Below are 14,277 nucleotides of genomic sequence, written 5' to 3'. Positions count from 1 at the left end.
CTCCTCCTCCTCTCCTCCTCCTCCTCCTCCTCCTCCTCTAGACAGACGGCCAAGTGAACGCAATAATCCTCGCGGTTTTTTAAAAAGTACCGAGCGGCCGTGGAAGTCAACTTAGCTCGGCTGGCGCAAGTTAGCCGCAGCCGCCGCGGCGCTAGCACGCACGGGAGAGCATTTTTTATAGCATATTGGAAAAGGCACAAGGAGCCATATTTGTTGCCCCAAGGCTGTTGACTGCACTAAACAGCGATACATGTTCCCATCTCTTACACGCGTGGGGCGCTTCGCGTCGTCCTCTGCTGGCGCTCGGCGCGCGCCACGGCCGCGCACATTGTCCTCTCCCCCGACCTGTCGCGGAATGTGCCTGAAGACGAGCCGTGCGCTTGGGGGAAACTCACGTAACTCCGCCGCTGATCCCCACTTACACTGTATCCTCCGCCATGTCTGAGCAACTCAGCAGCTGCTGCCCGCTGTCAATCAACGGTCCGCTCGTTGACCATATAAGGCGAACGGGGCGGGGTTTGGGCCAAATTACGCCCATTTCTTCAATGGGCGTACACATCACCCCGTAGTACGTCGAAAATCCCAGGCGCAAAGGGCGATAAGGGGGAGTTTGCATGAAAATGTGTGGGGTTTTTTTGTTTTGTTTATTTGTTGTTGTTGTTTTTTAACCAATGTACGTCATTCATAGTAAACACTGCTCTCGATGTTTGAATAAAACACATAAAACAATAATTATTCATCCCGATTACTTTAGAGCATGTGTCAGATTTAGTCGCATCTAATGGGAAGAAAGCATATGATGTCTCCCTATGTCTCTTTTTTTTTTTATCTTGCCCGTGAAAGTAAAATCTTGGTACTATATCTACTGTATGTACGGTAGATCCCTGGTATCTATAATGTGGTTCTTTAAGAAAATGTACATACTTAATATTACCAAATAAAAGCACAGTGGCTATTCTTTTTTAAATTACATATTTAAACAATAACATCAATCGATTTTATCCCAGTATAATGTTCCACATAAGCAAATAGTTTCACTCCTCATTAGAACAAGAAACTGTTTGTGTCCATTCAATTTAACATGGTCTTTCAGATTTTTGCTTATTTGAGGTCCGAAACCTTATAAATTCATAATTCGTAATGTGCATTTGAGAAAAATATAATCTCATTTACTAACTGAATCCTGAACTAAATCCCTTTCTAGAGAAATGTACCCACTTCAAATTCAAAAATGTGCGGCAGCAACAATGATAATACATTTCCTTACCCAATATTCATATGTGTGCATCCTCCTCGCAGCTTTTAAAGACAACATTGAGATTACGTGAAATGTTTGTTCCCTATATATCCGGAGAGCTGAATTTGCCCTCAACCGCTGGTTCCGGTATGTGTCATTGCTATTCACCATTTGTCATATGAAAATGCTTGTGGCATAAACCCAAACCTCAACCAAAGGTTTCCCTCCAACTGCCTGCTATTTGTTAGAAGAGAGAATGCTAATGCCCCAGCAAATAAAGGGATTTTATTCAGCGCGGGCTTATGTCTGCACCTTATATATTCTTTTTTCACCCATAGCTGCTACACAAATAATCTCACTGTGCCTTGCATGAGTGTGCGTGATAAGACAGAGGCATGGCGAGCCATACGTGAGCCCATTCAACACGTTAGAGCCGCAAACGAAACATGTATTTGGACAGGATTTAGGGTTTGATGGTGATGGATGCACTGTGCTCCCGGTCTGCAGCTGAATAAAGAGCCGCTGGCACAGAGGCAGGCGTCTGCAGACATACCTCTCAAACCGTGACCTTATTCATGCATGCACTGAATCTCATTGTGGCATCCGCGACTCTCGCCCTCCCCCCATCCCGTCTCTCCCCCCACTCCCTCTGTTGCTCTGCCATGCAGACTCCATAGCTTGTGCAACCATGTGCTATCCCCTTCAGATGAAAAATTAATTAGCATTCATTCATATCAAAGGGAAGCGAGTTCCCACTGCTGACACAGATGGGATTGTTGTGTCTGTAGCCTGTGCTTCTGTGGACACGTGCTGGAACGGAGGAGAGAGAGAGAGAGAGAGTCTGATGTTCCTCGTCTTATGGGGAAAGGAGCAAGATTATTCAGACAAGTGAGTGGGGTGGCGCTTTTTCTTTAATTTTATGCAGTTTTGTTTGTCAGACCGCACAGATCAGGGAAAACACCAGCTCCATCTTTTATTGAAGACACTGTCAACAAGTACGATTTATGCTGTCTGAAAGGGTTTCATGGTTTCACAGGATATAATGTATCTATTTGGCATTGTGATATAGAGTGAGAAGTCAGAGCAACTGGTTTTGACAAACTATACACAAAATGACTGCTTAGTTATGGTAAATCTATTCTATCTTAGTCAAAAAAGGCTCAGAACAAATAGAGGGCGTTGGTGTTGTGATGGCAGAAAACAGCTTTGCTGCAGGGTTTCATCATCAAAGTGAGAAAATTTGTTATCTATAAATCCAACGCGAAGAAATACAAGGTGTCTTAAAAGGGGAGCGACGCCACATAAAGTAAAATTAGCCGCTTCCAGGTTTCTTCTTCTGGGCCGTGGTACAGAATTCAAATTAGCACCTGGTTGAGAGCTCAAATCAAAACTAAACAGCTGGTAAAGACACGCATAAACACCTTGAAATTAACCCCTCTGAGCACATACAATTAAGACAAAATCATTCTACCAATCAGATTTAATGACTGTAATCTTCCAATAAAGCTGTGGCGAGAGCGTTCGAAGCCTTCACGCCGGTTCTGCCATCTCCAGTCAATTTCCACATGACATGAGAAAAATCTTCACCTTGCAGCTCCACTCGGCTCTGCAGCGCACATGCTCAACTTGCTTTATGTGTTTTAGGCCCTGCTTTATGTAAACCATCAGTGCCGCGCCTGCTCCTTCAGCAGTTATTGATCGTGGCGCTGCAAACACACACAACAGCCAAGTGCAGAGCCGTGTCTCCACGGTCAGCTGAGCTCAGAGGCGTTTTAATTGAAACCGACGAGGTGTTTAAAAAAAAAAGGTAATCGAGTGCCTGACGCACAGCCAAGCACGCTGCTCTATCACCACCTGAGGGGAAAAGGTTTATGTATCTGTATTGATTAGCTAAATTGCTACCTATTTACCAAATGGTTTGTGGTGTTTACTGACACGCTGATGGGTGTCAAGTAACATCATGATTTCTTGTTTCAACTAAACTGTGCTCCTGCCTGCTCGTGTAAACCCTAAGCACAGTTATTCAGCTCAAAGATGGCCATTTGTAAAATCCTTGGTAATAACGCTGACGTGGGTGAGTAGAGTGGAGTTGACTGCCCTCTGCTGGCAGCCTAAGGAGGCTACTACCATGAATTAACCGTCAAAGGTCAATGCAATGTCGGAAAATGCTGTCTAAAGTCCCATCGAGACAATAGCATTCATAATAGACTTATTGCTGCCTTGAGTGAATCAATTGTTCTTACTTTTATTGCTGCTTATGATATTCTTGAAGTGACCCAACACATTGACGTGCAATCCGGGAAACGGTGAAAACTGAAGGTGCAAATTGATGTTTATTTTCTGCGACTTCGAAATAAAAATAATTCATGAAATGTGATGCTAGAGCAAAATGACAGATATATGACACAAGAATCAGCAGAAATACCTGCTGCAAAAAAAGCACTTTCAGATTATGAAAAAAATGTGTTACATGTAGCAAAAAATATGTAAGAGATTATAAAGGTGTTGCATACATGGTACTTAGCGCACTATATGGTTTAGCTCCTAAACAGCATTGCCAAACATCGGGGCCAGCTGGTATACATGTATACATGACATATACAATGATAGTAATGGCACAAATAAAACATCTTTTAAAAATATAGATTTATAAATTTTAACGTAGCAAATTTGTAGCAAATCTCTAGCATTTTGGCAATTGACATTCACCTCGCAAACCCAGCAAAGAGAACAGACTGCATTCAAACATCAGGTAAACGCTGCAGTAAAAGCACTGGCGTGGCATGCAGCCTTGTGGCTTGTGTATAGTGCATAAGATGGAGCAGAAAGCGACCGTTTATAGAACATAACATGCCTGTAATGACACGGTTATTTTCAGTCACTGCCCCCGCAGAACTTCAGGAGGAGTTTCTTGTAGTCTCCAGACGTATCGCCCTGTGAAAAAGAGAATGTGAAAACTTTATTGAGCAGTTGCCACGGTCATTTTTTCTGATAAAACCCATCCGTGAGATTGTAGATACAATAAATCGGATACTAGGGCACTTACACTGATGGCTGTGTACAGGGACTTTCCATAGTTCCTGACATACTCCTGGCGAATATCCAGCATGTCCACCTCAGAGCGGGAGACCATGACACGGATCAGGGTTCTGTCTTTGGTGCCAGCTCCCTAAACAAATGCACACATACATTATGTTGATATCAATAAAATATACAATAAAAAGAAATTGCAAAACAAAGAAAAAAAATACTAAAAAATACATAAAGATGCCAGTTTCCTACCCTCATGGCCTTGTAAAGTCTCTCCGCAAAGTAACCAGGTGTGTTTTTAATGCACTTGACTGAAACACAAAAAACACTTAGAAGTAACAAAACCACAATTCACTTATTAACATAACAGAAAAACAAAGCACAGTCACTGTCAAGGGCAAACTCATGTTTTAATCTAAAATCCAGGAGAGAAAAATAAGTAATAAAATCATAAAAATAATAATAAAAAAAAAAACTAGACAGACCGTGACAAGCAAAATGAAAGATGCACTAATCAATATTAAATGATATTCTGTCGATCTGGAGGCAGCCAGTCATGATAATGAACACGTCAAGAGCTCCACCGGGACCTGAAGCACGTTCAGGGCTGACACGTTTGCCATCTGGTGGTGTTTACTTATCAAATCAGCCACACAGTCAACATCAGGCGGCAGCTGCTGTTGGCAAACAGGCTGTGATGGGATTATTGAACACTACCTGACCGGCACCTCGGAGAAGTGACAAACCACTGGCAACCAACCACACGTCTGACAGAGTCACACAGTGTGTGATAAAACACAGCCAGATTTCTGAACTGAGATAATCTAGAGCAAAAAGAGGAGCGAGATTGACGAGCTGCCATCAGCTCCACTCATTCTGAAGACTGATTGGTGCACCTTAAACGTGACTCGTCTAAAAATGATGAGCAAACAGAGTGTGAAATCAGAAACAACCAATCACACAGGGTTGTGAAATGAGCACGGCATTCCACAGGATGTTCAACACCCGACAGAGAAACTCACAAAGAAAATGTGCAAAGTGGATGGAGGTAATAATAAGACATGTGCAAACAGGTTACTGTACCACAACCCTGAGAAATGTAGCCGTAAAAAAGGAAAATAAAACAAAACAAAAAGATTATGAATGTATATTCTCCTCTCTTATCACATACTTACTTTAAAGTCAGATGAATATATAGGTAGAGAAAAAGTCTAAATATGACAGAGGCACATGTAAAGGAGGCTCGATTCAGGTTGACATAATGTAGGTGCAGTTTGTCTGGGAATAGATTTGAATCCTTACCGACTGCCAACATGCCACTCTCCAAATCTCCAGACATCTCCCGTTCAATGCTCTTCTCAATGTCTCTGCCACACATCTTCTGGTACTCCATAAACACTACACACACACACACACACACACACACACAACACACAACACACACAACACACACACAAGATCCACAGCAGCTATTAGCCAACTGGAACGTGTGCCCTGTGCCTTAATGCTTCTTTAATTAGACGACGGCTGCGAGCGCGTCTTCAGGAAGGAGCACCTGCTCTGAGATGAGGTTTGCTCCTGGCGCAGAGGATGGCGTTAAACTTGGACTCATCTGTTCCCAGCTTGTTTTCTCCAGCAGCGTAGAGAGACTGCAGGGACAATTTGGAGAGAAATTGCAGCAAATAAAAAAAGAGGGCAAACGATAACTAGGACTTAAAACTGGGAAGTTAAAGGAACAGTCCCCCCCACCCCCCACTACTCCTTACCACACTGTGAATGTGGTTTGTGGTGACATTTTCCTGATTCATGCAAGTGTTGCACCGCAGCTAGAGAAGCTCGCATGTTGCACACTTCAGCATTGTGGTGTGTTTACGTGCTTCTGGAGCACAATGTGTGTAGACGATCTCAGAGTGAGAGACGCAGAGCTTCTTGAAGCGCTGCAGTACATAAGGAGACAGTGCTGAATATGACACGTTGCACGGATCCTGTGAACACAGCTCCAGCAAAGGTGCAATAGTTGCTTGCGAACGTTGCCACTCTGAGTCTTGTTGGACTGTCACGTCTTTCAGACAGGGAAACGACTCTACATAAGCAGCATAGGGACATTTCTTCTGTTGTTTTTTATGACCATGTTATTGAGAGGAATTCTTTCCAAAGACTGAAACTGAATGAGACAATGTCAGCAGAATCTAAATCCACAAAGTGTTCATTAGGAAATGGGTGAAATGTCATTTTCAGGTGCACTATGCCTTTAGGGTTGACCAATTTGCAGCTAAATGCAGTGTTACATTGTTAACAGCAGTGATTTTGATCATTGGAAGTTTACCTGAGCATCTTGTTTAGCCAGGGAGACGTCAACAGTTTCTCGTTCGTCACGATTGCCCTGAAAAAATACAGCAATGCGTTGTCCTCGTTAAATTTAAAAGCTGTCACCGGGGGGAAAAAAAAGGCCACATAAACTTTTTCTGTGCAGTGTTCAAACCTGAGCAAGAGAGACCAGAAGCCTTCTGAAGTGGCCCGAGGTGTCTCCGCTAATGTGATCCTCCAGTGACTTCTTGTACTCTGAAAGGGGAAGAATAAATAAATAAATGAATGCGACAAACAAGCGAGCTAATCTCAACTGAGGGACCAGCAAAACTGCTCTGTTAGCGGCGCTAATAACTTCTGAGCGTGCACTGGGGAGCAAAATTTACATTTCATTTGAGTCTGTTAATAGACGGGAGGGATAAATTAAAACAGAGACTGATGTTCAAGCTGTGGATTATGACTGCTATTAAACAGATGTGATCATGGTTATGGGAAGAATATATATAATGACATAAATGCAATTGTTTTAGGTGGGATTATGTCACAAATTTCGTTATGTGTCTTTAGTTTAGAGGCGAAATTTCTATTTTGTCTTACCTAAAAGGTCCTATTTACACAACCTCTATTGTGGCAAACAAAAAAAGGACACCCTTGTTTTATCTCCTAATGTCAGAAAACCGCATGATAAAGAGGAAACCAGGAGCTGCCCCGGGGCAACGCACCTTGCTTGTAAATACGATTTATCTCCTTGATCTCTGCGTTTGAGCGCGAAGACAGGATCTCTATCAAACAGGCCTCATCAGTTCCGGCTCCCTGCGACGGAGAGAAGAACACGGTGAGCCTGACAAGCTCACCCGCCTCTGGCTGCACAGCACCTAGATTCCTCCTTGTGTTCACTGAACATTCAGTCAAACCTGCGTGCCGTGCAGCTGCTTACACAAAAGTCACATTTGTAAAGTTCCAAGAGAAAAACAAAAGCAGAATTATGAACGAGTGTTTTACCTTTATGGCACTGTTGAGCTCGTAAACGTCAAACTCGGCAGGGGTCTTCAAAGTGGCCATGACCATCTTCCTAAAGTCTCCAGACAGCTCGGAATGCAGGTCCTTAACTAGATCCTGCGAATGGAAACATGCTTGGAATAAATAAAACCTCCAATCATCGCTGCTGCTTAAAAAAAAGGGAATAATTCGACAAGCAGCTCTGTGCCACAGCGACAATGAGCTACGAGGACATTCAATCCCCTTTCCATTTTCATGGTGGTGCAAACACCTGCTCCCTGCCCGTCACCATGCACCGCCCGAGTTTTAGAAATGAGAGCTCCGCAGAGGGGTTTGGTACTTTTGAAACTGAGTCATCCATCGCATTGCAAACTTAGAAACGGGCAACGTCAGGACGAGTACCTTTCCGTATGCAGTTTTGTAGGATCGGAGCAGAGGCACACGCTGCTTGGTGGAGCGACTTCCCAGTAACTCGATGATGGCATGCTCATCAGTTCCTGGACGGACAGGCAAAAAAAAGAAATTCAATATTTCCGCACACAAATGCTTTAACTAGATGAAAACTGACAGAAAAAAAAGCAAGATGGAGAGTATGAGGACCAAAGTGGGCAAATACCCAGTGGAATAGCTGTATTTTTAGGGATCAGACATACCAAACTGTAGATGCCAAACATAAGTACAATTCTCAAAGCTGTGCCAGCAGCACTCACCAAAGCCCTTCATGGCCTTGCGCAGCACCTCTGCATCTCTGAGGGGATCAGCACCGGGAAAGTCTTTGATTGATCCCCGGAAGCCTCTCTGACAATATCAACACACCCGTTGCGAAATTTTAACAAATGCAACAAAGGGACAGACAACGCAAAACAGGAAAAAAAGATGCAAATGTGTGCCGCTTTGTAAAGTACGGGATGGATTTCAGTGTGAACATTTTACAATATCATCATTTACAAAGAAAAATCAATTTGAATCTAGTGTGACATATAACAGATAAAAAAAAACAATGAATACCCTTATTGACTTTATGCTTTTGTGAATAAAAACAGTTTGAGAAATATGAAGCCAGTAACTGAATGTGACGTTGAACAAACATTTACATTGATAGGTGGCGCTATAGGCATGGTACTTCCTCCAGGGACGCCTCCTCCATATCCCGGCATGGATGGATTGGGCGAAGGCACCTGCGGGTACGCTGGCATGGGCGCAGGTGCTCCTCCATAACCAGCCATGGGTGGGTTGGGTGATGGTGCGCGAGGGTAACCAGGCATGGGCTGGCCAGGGTGCCCGGGGTACCCCATCCCTTGGCCGTGGGGTTGGGGCATGTGTCCTCCTGGCTGTGGGTACAGGCCATATGACTGTTGGTTAGGGGCGAGGCCACCAAGGGCCCAAGCCCCCGGGGCTTGAGCGTACAGAGAGGTGTTTGGAAGAAAAGCCCCCATTCCTGCAGGGACCTGACCAGCCTGTGGTTTGGAAAGATTGGCACTGCATAATTTGTGCACAGATGATGACAGTTTTTTTTTTTTTTTTCATGCAAAGCAGAAGTTACTGGGTGACACCTTTTTTGGATGCGATTATAATTTAAATTTGTTGTAATTAATAAATAACAATGTTTCCACTCGAGGAAAAGTAGTTTTGTGGTTACATATCTCAAAATTGGTGTATACTGTGCATCCAGGTATACAGAAACACTGCCCAGACTGAGAACCAAGCCTCAGAGTGTCACGGTCTCCATGCTAACAGTCTGCGCCGGTGATCTTGATAGCCAACAATCTGCGCCTGTGATCTGCACTGCCTTTATTAACCAGTCTCCCATGTTCCCCGGTTGCCAGATTATCTGTTTTGCATTGCACCAGTAATCCAGCGTCTGTCTCCTTGTCGTGCTCCTTCGTTCCCCGATTGACAACAGCCCATCTCCGACCCTGCCTCCGCCTCGTCCTCGGACCGATTCCCCAGTAACGACCCCGCTTGGCTCTGACTACGTCCCTCGTCTGCCCCGTCTGGATCCTTTCGCTGTTATCAACCTCCACCCGTCCCCGACGCCGATCCCGCCTGCCTCTCCCACCGCTTGCACTAGTTCTCGACCCTGGACTGCCTGACCTCCCCGTTTAAATAAACATCTTAAACTGCATCAGTGGTTGTTGTGCATTTGAGTTCACCAAAACCTGACACACCCAGAGCGACATGGGTTAGATGCCTGCAAAGTGCTTACCAGAGATAAAGTTTATTCTACTGTGAAATCTTTCATTCAGTTTCATCCAAATAAAGTGCACCCATGGTATGCAATTCATTTAAAAAGATAGAAAGATGTAGACTTGTCAACAAGAAATTGAAAGTGCAGAAAGATAGTGAACAGAAATTAACGAACAAAACTAACACACAGTAGATCAGTTTGAAAGAATGGACAAGAATGAAGAGATGACTCATGCAAGAAAATAGGAAAGTGGAGATGGCTAAGAGTGCCAACGCAAATGAGCTAATTTGAATTACAGACTTTAAAAGTCTTACCGCAACAGTCCATCAAAGGGAATCTAATTCATTCTAACTGGAACGCTCAGTGCAATAGTGTGATCAGTCCTTCATTCATTTTCATTATTTTTTTTAAATTAAAAATTTTCTATTTTTTAAGGGTGACTCTTACCATGCCAGCGTTGTATCCAGGGTTGGACAAGCCATCAAGACCAATCGAGGGATATCCTCCAGTAGGGCCGCCGCCCCAACTGCCTGCAGCAAACAAACACAAGAGGATGCTGATGCTCACAAATCACAGAGGACATCATTGTACTCTTGAACACTCTGAGGATGGGAAGCACTGCAGCATGAGATTCACTTCTCCTCCCTTCTCTGCTAGTTACAAGTTAACAGGTAAGTGAAACAGCCATGGAGGGTGAATGGGAGTGTGTGTGTGAGAGGGAGAGGGGTGGGGGGGTGGGGGGGGCAAGTCTCCCTTAGCAACAGCAGAGGACTGTTTGCTGTGAGGGAGCAAGAATCCACCCTGTTGGACCTAATTCTCATGACTCCTCCTCCTCTTGCGTGACAGGAAGGACTCGCCCTGTACACTTCAGGCTAAAATCCTTTCGGCTTATGCTGAACTCATGTCAGAAATGTACTCATGTCAAAAGATTATATGTACACAAACAATTTAATAAGATGCTACTTTAGTTTTGTTCCGACTGAAGTGTTTTCTGAGTCAGCTTAAGGACACTTCCTAATTGTTATAAGAATGCTTTATTAAACATGTTCAGGAACACAGGACACATTGATGTCAGTTCACCAGTATCATAAATATTGCATCTAAAACTACCTCCCTGATAGCTTAGTTAATAATCAAATGTAGGCCTGGCAATTTGGAAACAAGTGCTGGCAAATAGCTCTGGGTGAACCAATACAAATGAATCAAAGTGTTTAAATTGCAGCAATTCGCTGAATCCAAAATGCTGCAAGAGGTCTTACCTGTAGGGGGTGCTTGTGGGTAACCGGTGGGTGCCTGTGGTGGGTAACCTCCTGCCTGTGGTGGGTAACCGCCTGCTTGAGGTGGGTAGCCACCTGCCTGAGGGGGGTACCCCCCAGCAGCTGGAGGGTAACCACCGACTTGGGGAGGATAAGCTCCGGGCTGCGGTGGGTAAGCACCAGCATGTGGAGGGTAAGCACTGCCCTGCGGAGGGTAGCCTCCAGGCTGTTGTGGGTATCCGCCCGCCTGGGTGGGGTAACCGGGGTAGCTCATGGTTCTGAACCTAAAACAGAGCTGTCAAACAAAGAGGTGTCAGAAGCTGGGCCATTTCATTCTAGCTTTAGTTTAAATAAGACCCAGACTGCACTGCACCATGACCAACAGACACATCTATATAGGCACAGGTTAAAGGCACCATAAGGGCAGTCTGGAGTTGTTCACACAGGAACATGATCACTGAAGACCCACCCACTTGTTAAACTGACCTCTGTGCTCTTTACCACTGGATGGAATTCTGCCCTTTTCCACAAAACTGTTTGAGCAATGTTGCATTTGAAGTATAAATGTGAAAAGAGTTTAAAAGCAAATTGTTATTTTTTACTATTATTATTATTATTTTTAATTTGTGGCATCATGGAAACTTGATTTGGTTTTTTAAAACTATGCTCAGTATAAAGAGCCTGTGTCCCACCAGGACTTCTTGTTCCAATGGAAAACTGACTCCAGATGACATACGTGAAGTCTCATGGACTCAATGCTGTAATATTTAGGTCTATTTTTTTAAAGGGCCAAATGACTGCGTTGAACTAATTTCAAGGGTCATGACACACAACGGTCACAGGATTGTAAACACATAATAATTAAACAGTTCTTCCAGTTCCTCGATGGCCTAGCGTAACATCTTTCCTCATCAACGGTCAGACCACAATGAGGCAACAAACTTAATTTGGGAAGTGTACATCTGAGTAAGCTTATTTAGAAACACTCATTCATATTTGAATGCTGGGACACAATCACACATGAAATGACGGTCAAATCATCATATCAGAGCCAATTTAACACCTTATTTACCTGGCTGGGGATTATTTGAATTATACTGTTAATACTTCAAGAATCTAGTTAAATTGTTAGTGAACATGCAGAGTAACTTAGGAAAAGGTTATGTGCCAACTTATATCCCAACACAGAGCAGTAAAATATGAATGTGTCTACTGGTTAGCATTAAGGTTTTAACGTGAGTAAAGTATTAATAAACGTTTAAGTTATTAACCTCGATAAATACGGTCTGTTGTAAAAGACTGCTAAAAGACTCCCTCTATGAAGTAAAATAAAATAAAAATAAATCTCATGGTAGAGCTGTGTCAATAAAATAAGATTAATTTATACGGGAGGACAAGACATTGGCCATTCCTCAACCACTTAAGCAGCAGGCTAATGTTAGCAAACTGCTTCGGGCCTGTGCAAATTTTCTACCTCAACTACGTTACTGACGTTAAGACGACTTCCGAATCTCACATACATAACGCGTAACGTTTTCAGTCAACGTCACACCGCAGCTAAACGCTTTCTTTGCCAGAAGCTCGCTCGTTAAGGATGCTAACTAAAGAAAATTCAGTCCGACGCTTAAAAAAAAGAAGCAAGCTTTTACAACCCGGTAGACACCTTCTTGGTCAATCTATGCAGGCCGACGGGAGGAGCGCAGTGACGTTGAAGCGAAAGACTGGCGAAATCAGGCGCCTTTTATTCGCACACAACTCAAACCTTGCGGTTAACACAACTTCATAGTTAAACGTTAGCAAATGATCGAAGCCGTCGAGTGTTGTTGGTTGTTTTTTTTTGCACTTACTTATCGTCGCTCGTCTTGCAGTCTCTTTCAGGAAGTTGGCTCTCTATGACAGGCGGCCGAGCAGCACTGAGTGTATTTACGTGCTGTGGGTGGGACTCAATGTTTCCATTTCGGGAACCCACCCATTTGTCGAAAGAGAGCTGCTTCACTGTGGCCCAGAGGACGTCCCTTAGCGAAATCCCGTCAGCAAATACACACTATAGAATCACGCATACGTCACCGACAGGGACGGAAAAGGTGACTGGACACACACACACACACACACACACACACACACACACACACACACACACACACACACACACACACATAGTCATTAAATTGCTCCACAATCAACGTGACGGGTGACCAACAAAACTAGTTTAGCAATGTGTTGGCTATATTTAGACAAAACAAAACAAACGTTGATATATTTTTTTTTTAGCTCTATATTTTCAGTCTTGTTGGCACTCACTTTTTTAAAGTAGTATATTAACTTTATTATCTTAAAAGTTGTAGTGAACATACTTACAAAAGTTGGATGCAGCTTCCTCTACATACTGTTTTACTGCTTGTATTTGTGGTTGAGTCTACAGACTTAGCTTAGACTTAAAACTAAAAAGCCCATGAATACATTCTGGTGAATGTGTATGAAAGATAAGATAAAAGACTCTCTCCCACCGCCTCAAAAGAAGATTGTTTAAGTTTTACAATAAGAAAGAAACTGCGTTGGTTCTTGATGTAGTGTTACATTTTAAACAACCCCATACCTCGAGGTGAAACAAAAGAGTAAGATTACGTTAGACAAGGGCAATAATTCAAGAAAATGGTTGTTGCGAATTATGCAACATTCCTGGGCGAATGGGCGTGTGTGTGTGCGTTTGAGAAGGGACTTTTGCCACAAGAGGGCGCCATCTCTGAAACTTGCAAAAAAGATTCTGACGTCCAAGAGGCTCGAGGAGGTCCTAAATATTTTTGATGGACTACTTCGGTTGACCAGTCTTTTCCAATTAGATACTAAGAGTACAAAAAAATAAATAAAATAAAATATGTTTGTTCATTGTTTTGCGCAGGACTACTTTACAACCGTAGATAGAATAATAAGATAGGTCATACATACATATGTAGAACGTTACTCATTATTTATTTATTTTTACATGTAATGCCCCGCATGAGGAAATGACATATGCAGAAACATAGTTGATGACCAATCCAGTAAAAAATAGAAAGAGTGTAAAATGTTCTCCAAGTCAGAAGTGACTACAAAAGCAAGTTCATATCCACAGTTCATATCCTAACCATTCGCACATTTTAACCACACATAGGGAATAAAACTTTGAATAATATTGACAAAATAGTCCCTATCATCTGTTCTCACATGGTGACAGCGCGGTAAAAAACGAATTTTGAGGGGCAATTATTAAGATTTGTCGT

The 14,277-nt window shown here is 43.1% G+C and overlaps 1 protein-coding gene across 3 annotated transcripts; it reads right to left on the bottom strand.

Annotated features, from left to right (window-relative positions):
- Positions 1-3,551: 3,551 nt before the first annotated feature.
- Positions 3,552-13,060, bottom strand: LOC142896526 (annexin A4-like). Of its 3 annotated transcripts, none has more exons than XM_076038226.1 (15): positions 12,865-13,037; positions 11,021-11,312; positions 10,209-10,291; positions 8,668-9,030; positions 8,284-8,371; positions 7,976-8,070; positions 7,577-7,690; positions 7,297-7,387; positions 6,750-6,829; positions 6,594-6,650; positions 5,823-5,916; positions 5,570-5,665; positions 4,520-4,578; positions 4,284-4,406; positions 3,552-4,171 (listed from the first exon to the last, which is right to left on the bottom strand). In XM_076038226.1, the coding sequence occupies exons 2-15, from the start codon at positions 11,289-11,291 to the stop codon at positions 4,112-4,114; spliced, it is 1,674 nt and encodes a 557-aa protein (XP_075894341.1). In that variant the 5' UTR covers positions 11,292-11,312; positions 12,865-13,037; the 3' UTR covers positions 3,552-4,111. The 3 variants fall into 3 exon arrangements, with proteins under 3 accessions (XP_075894341.1, XP_075894342.1, XP_075894343.1); XM_076038227.1 differs by having other exon boundaries at positions 8,668-8,904; positions 12,865-13,030; XM_076038228.1 differs by lacking the exons at positions 3,552-4,171; positions 4,284-4,406; positions 4,520-4,578; positions 5,570-5,665; positions 5,823-5,916 and adding an exon at positions 6,022-6,204 and having other exon boundaries at positions 12,865-13,060.
- Positions 13,061-14,277: the final 1,217 nt, after the last annotated feature.

The sequence above is a fragment of the Nelusetta ayraudi genome, unplaced genomic scaffold, assembly GCF_046127955.1.
Source record: "Nelusetta ayraudi isolate G7.1 ecotype Tasmania unplaced genomic scaffold, CSIRO-AGI_Nayr_v1 ptg000056l, whole genome shotgun sequence".
Taxonomy (NCBI): domain Eukaryota; kingdom Metazoa; phylum Chordata; class Actinopteri; order Tetraodontiformes; family Monacanthidae; genus Nelusetta; species Nelusetta ayraudi.
The sequence above is the reverse complement of the archived record's forward strand: the minus strand, read 5'-3'. Positions and strand labels throughout refer to the sequence as shown.

Excerpts from the sequence above, each read along its gene's own strand:
- LOC142896526 (XM_076038226.1), bottom strand. The coding sequence starts at position 11,291 with ATGAGCTACCCCGGTTACCCCACCCAGGCGGGCGGATACCCACAACAG. Across the intron at positions 10,292-11,020 it reads CCCACAAGCACCCCCTACAG|GCAGTTGGGGCGGCGGCCCT; the intron begins GTAAGACCTCTT and ends TGTTTGCTGCAG. Across the intron at positions 8,071-8,283 it reads CAAGGCCATGAAGGGCTTTG|GAACTGATGAGCATGCCATC; the intron begins GTGAGTGCTGCT and ends CTGTCCGTCCAG.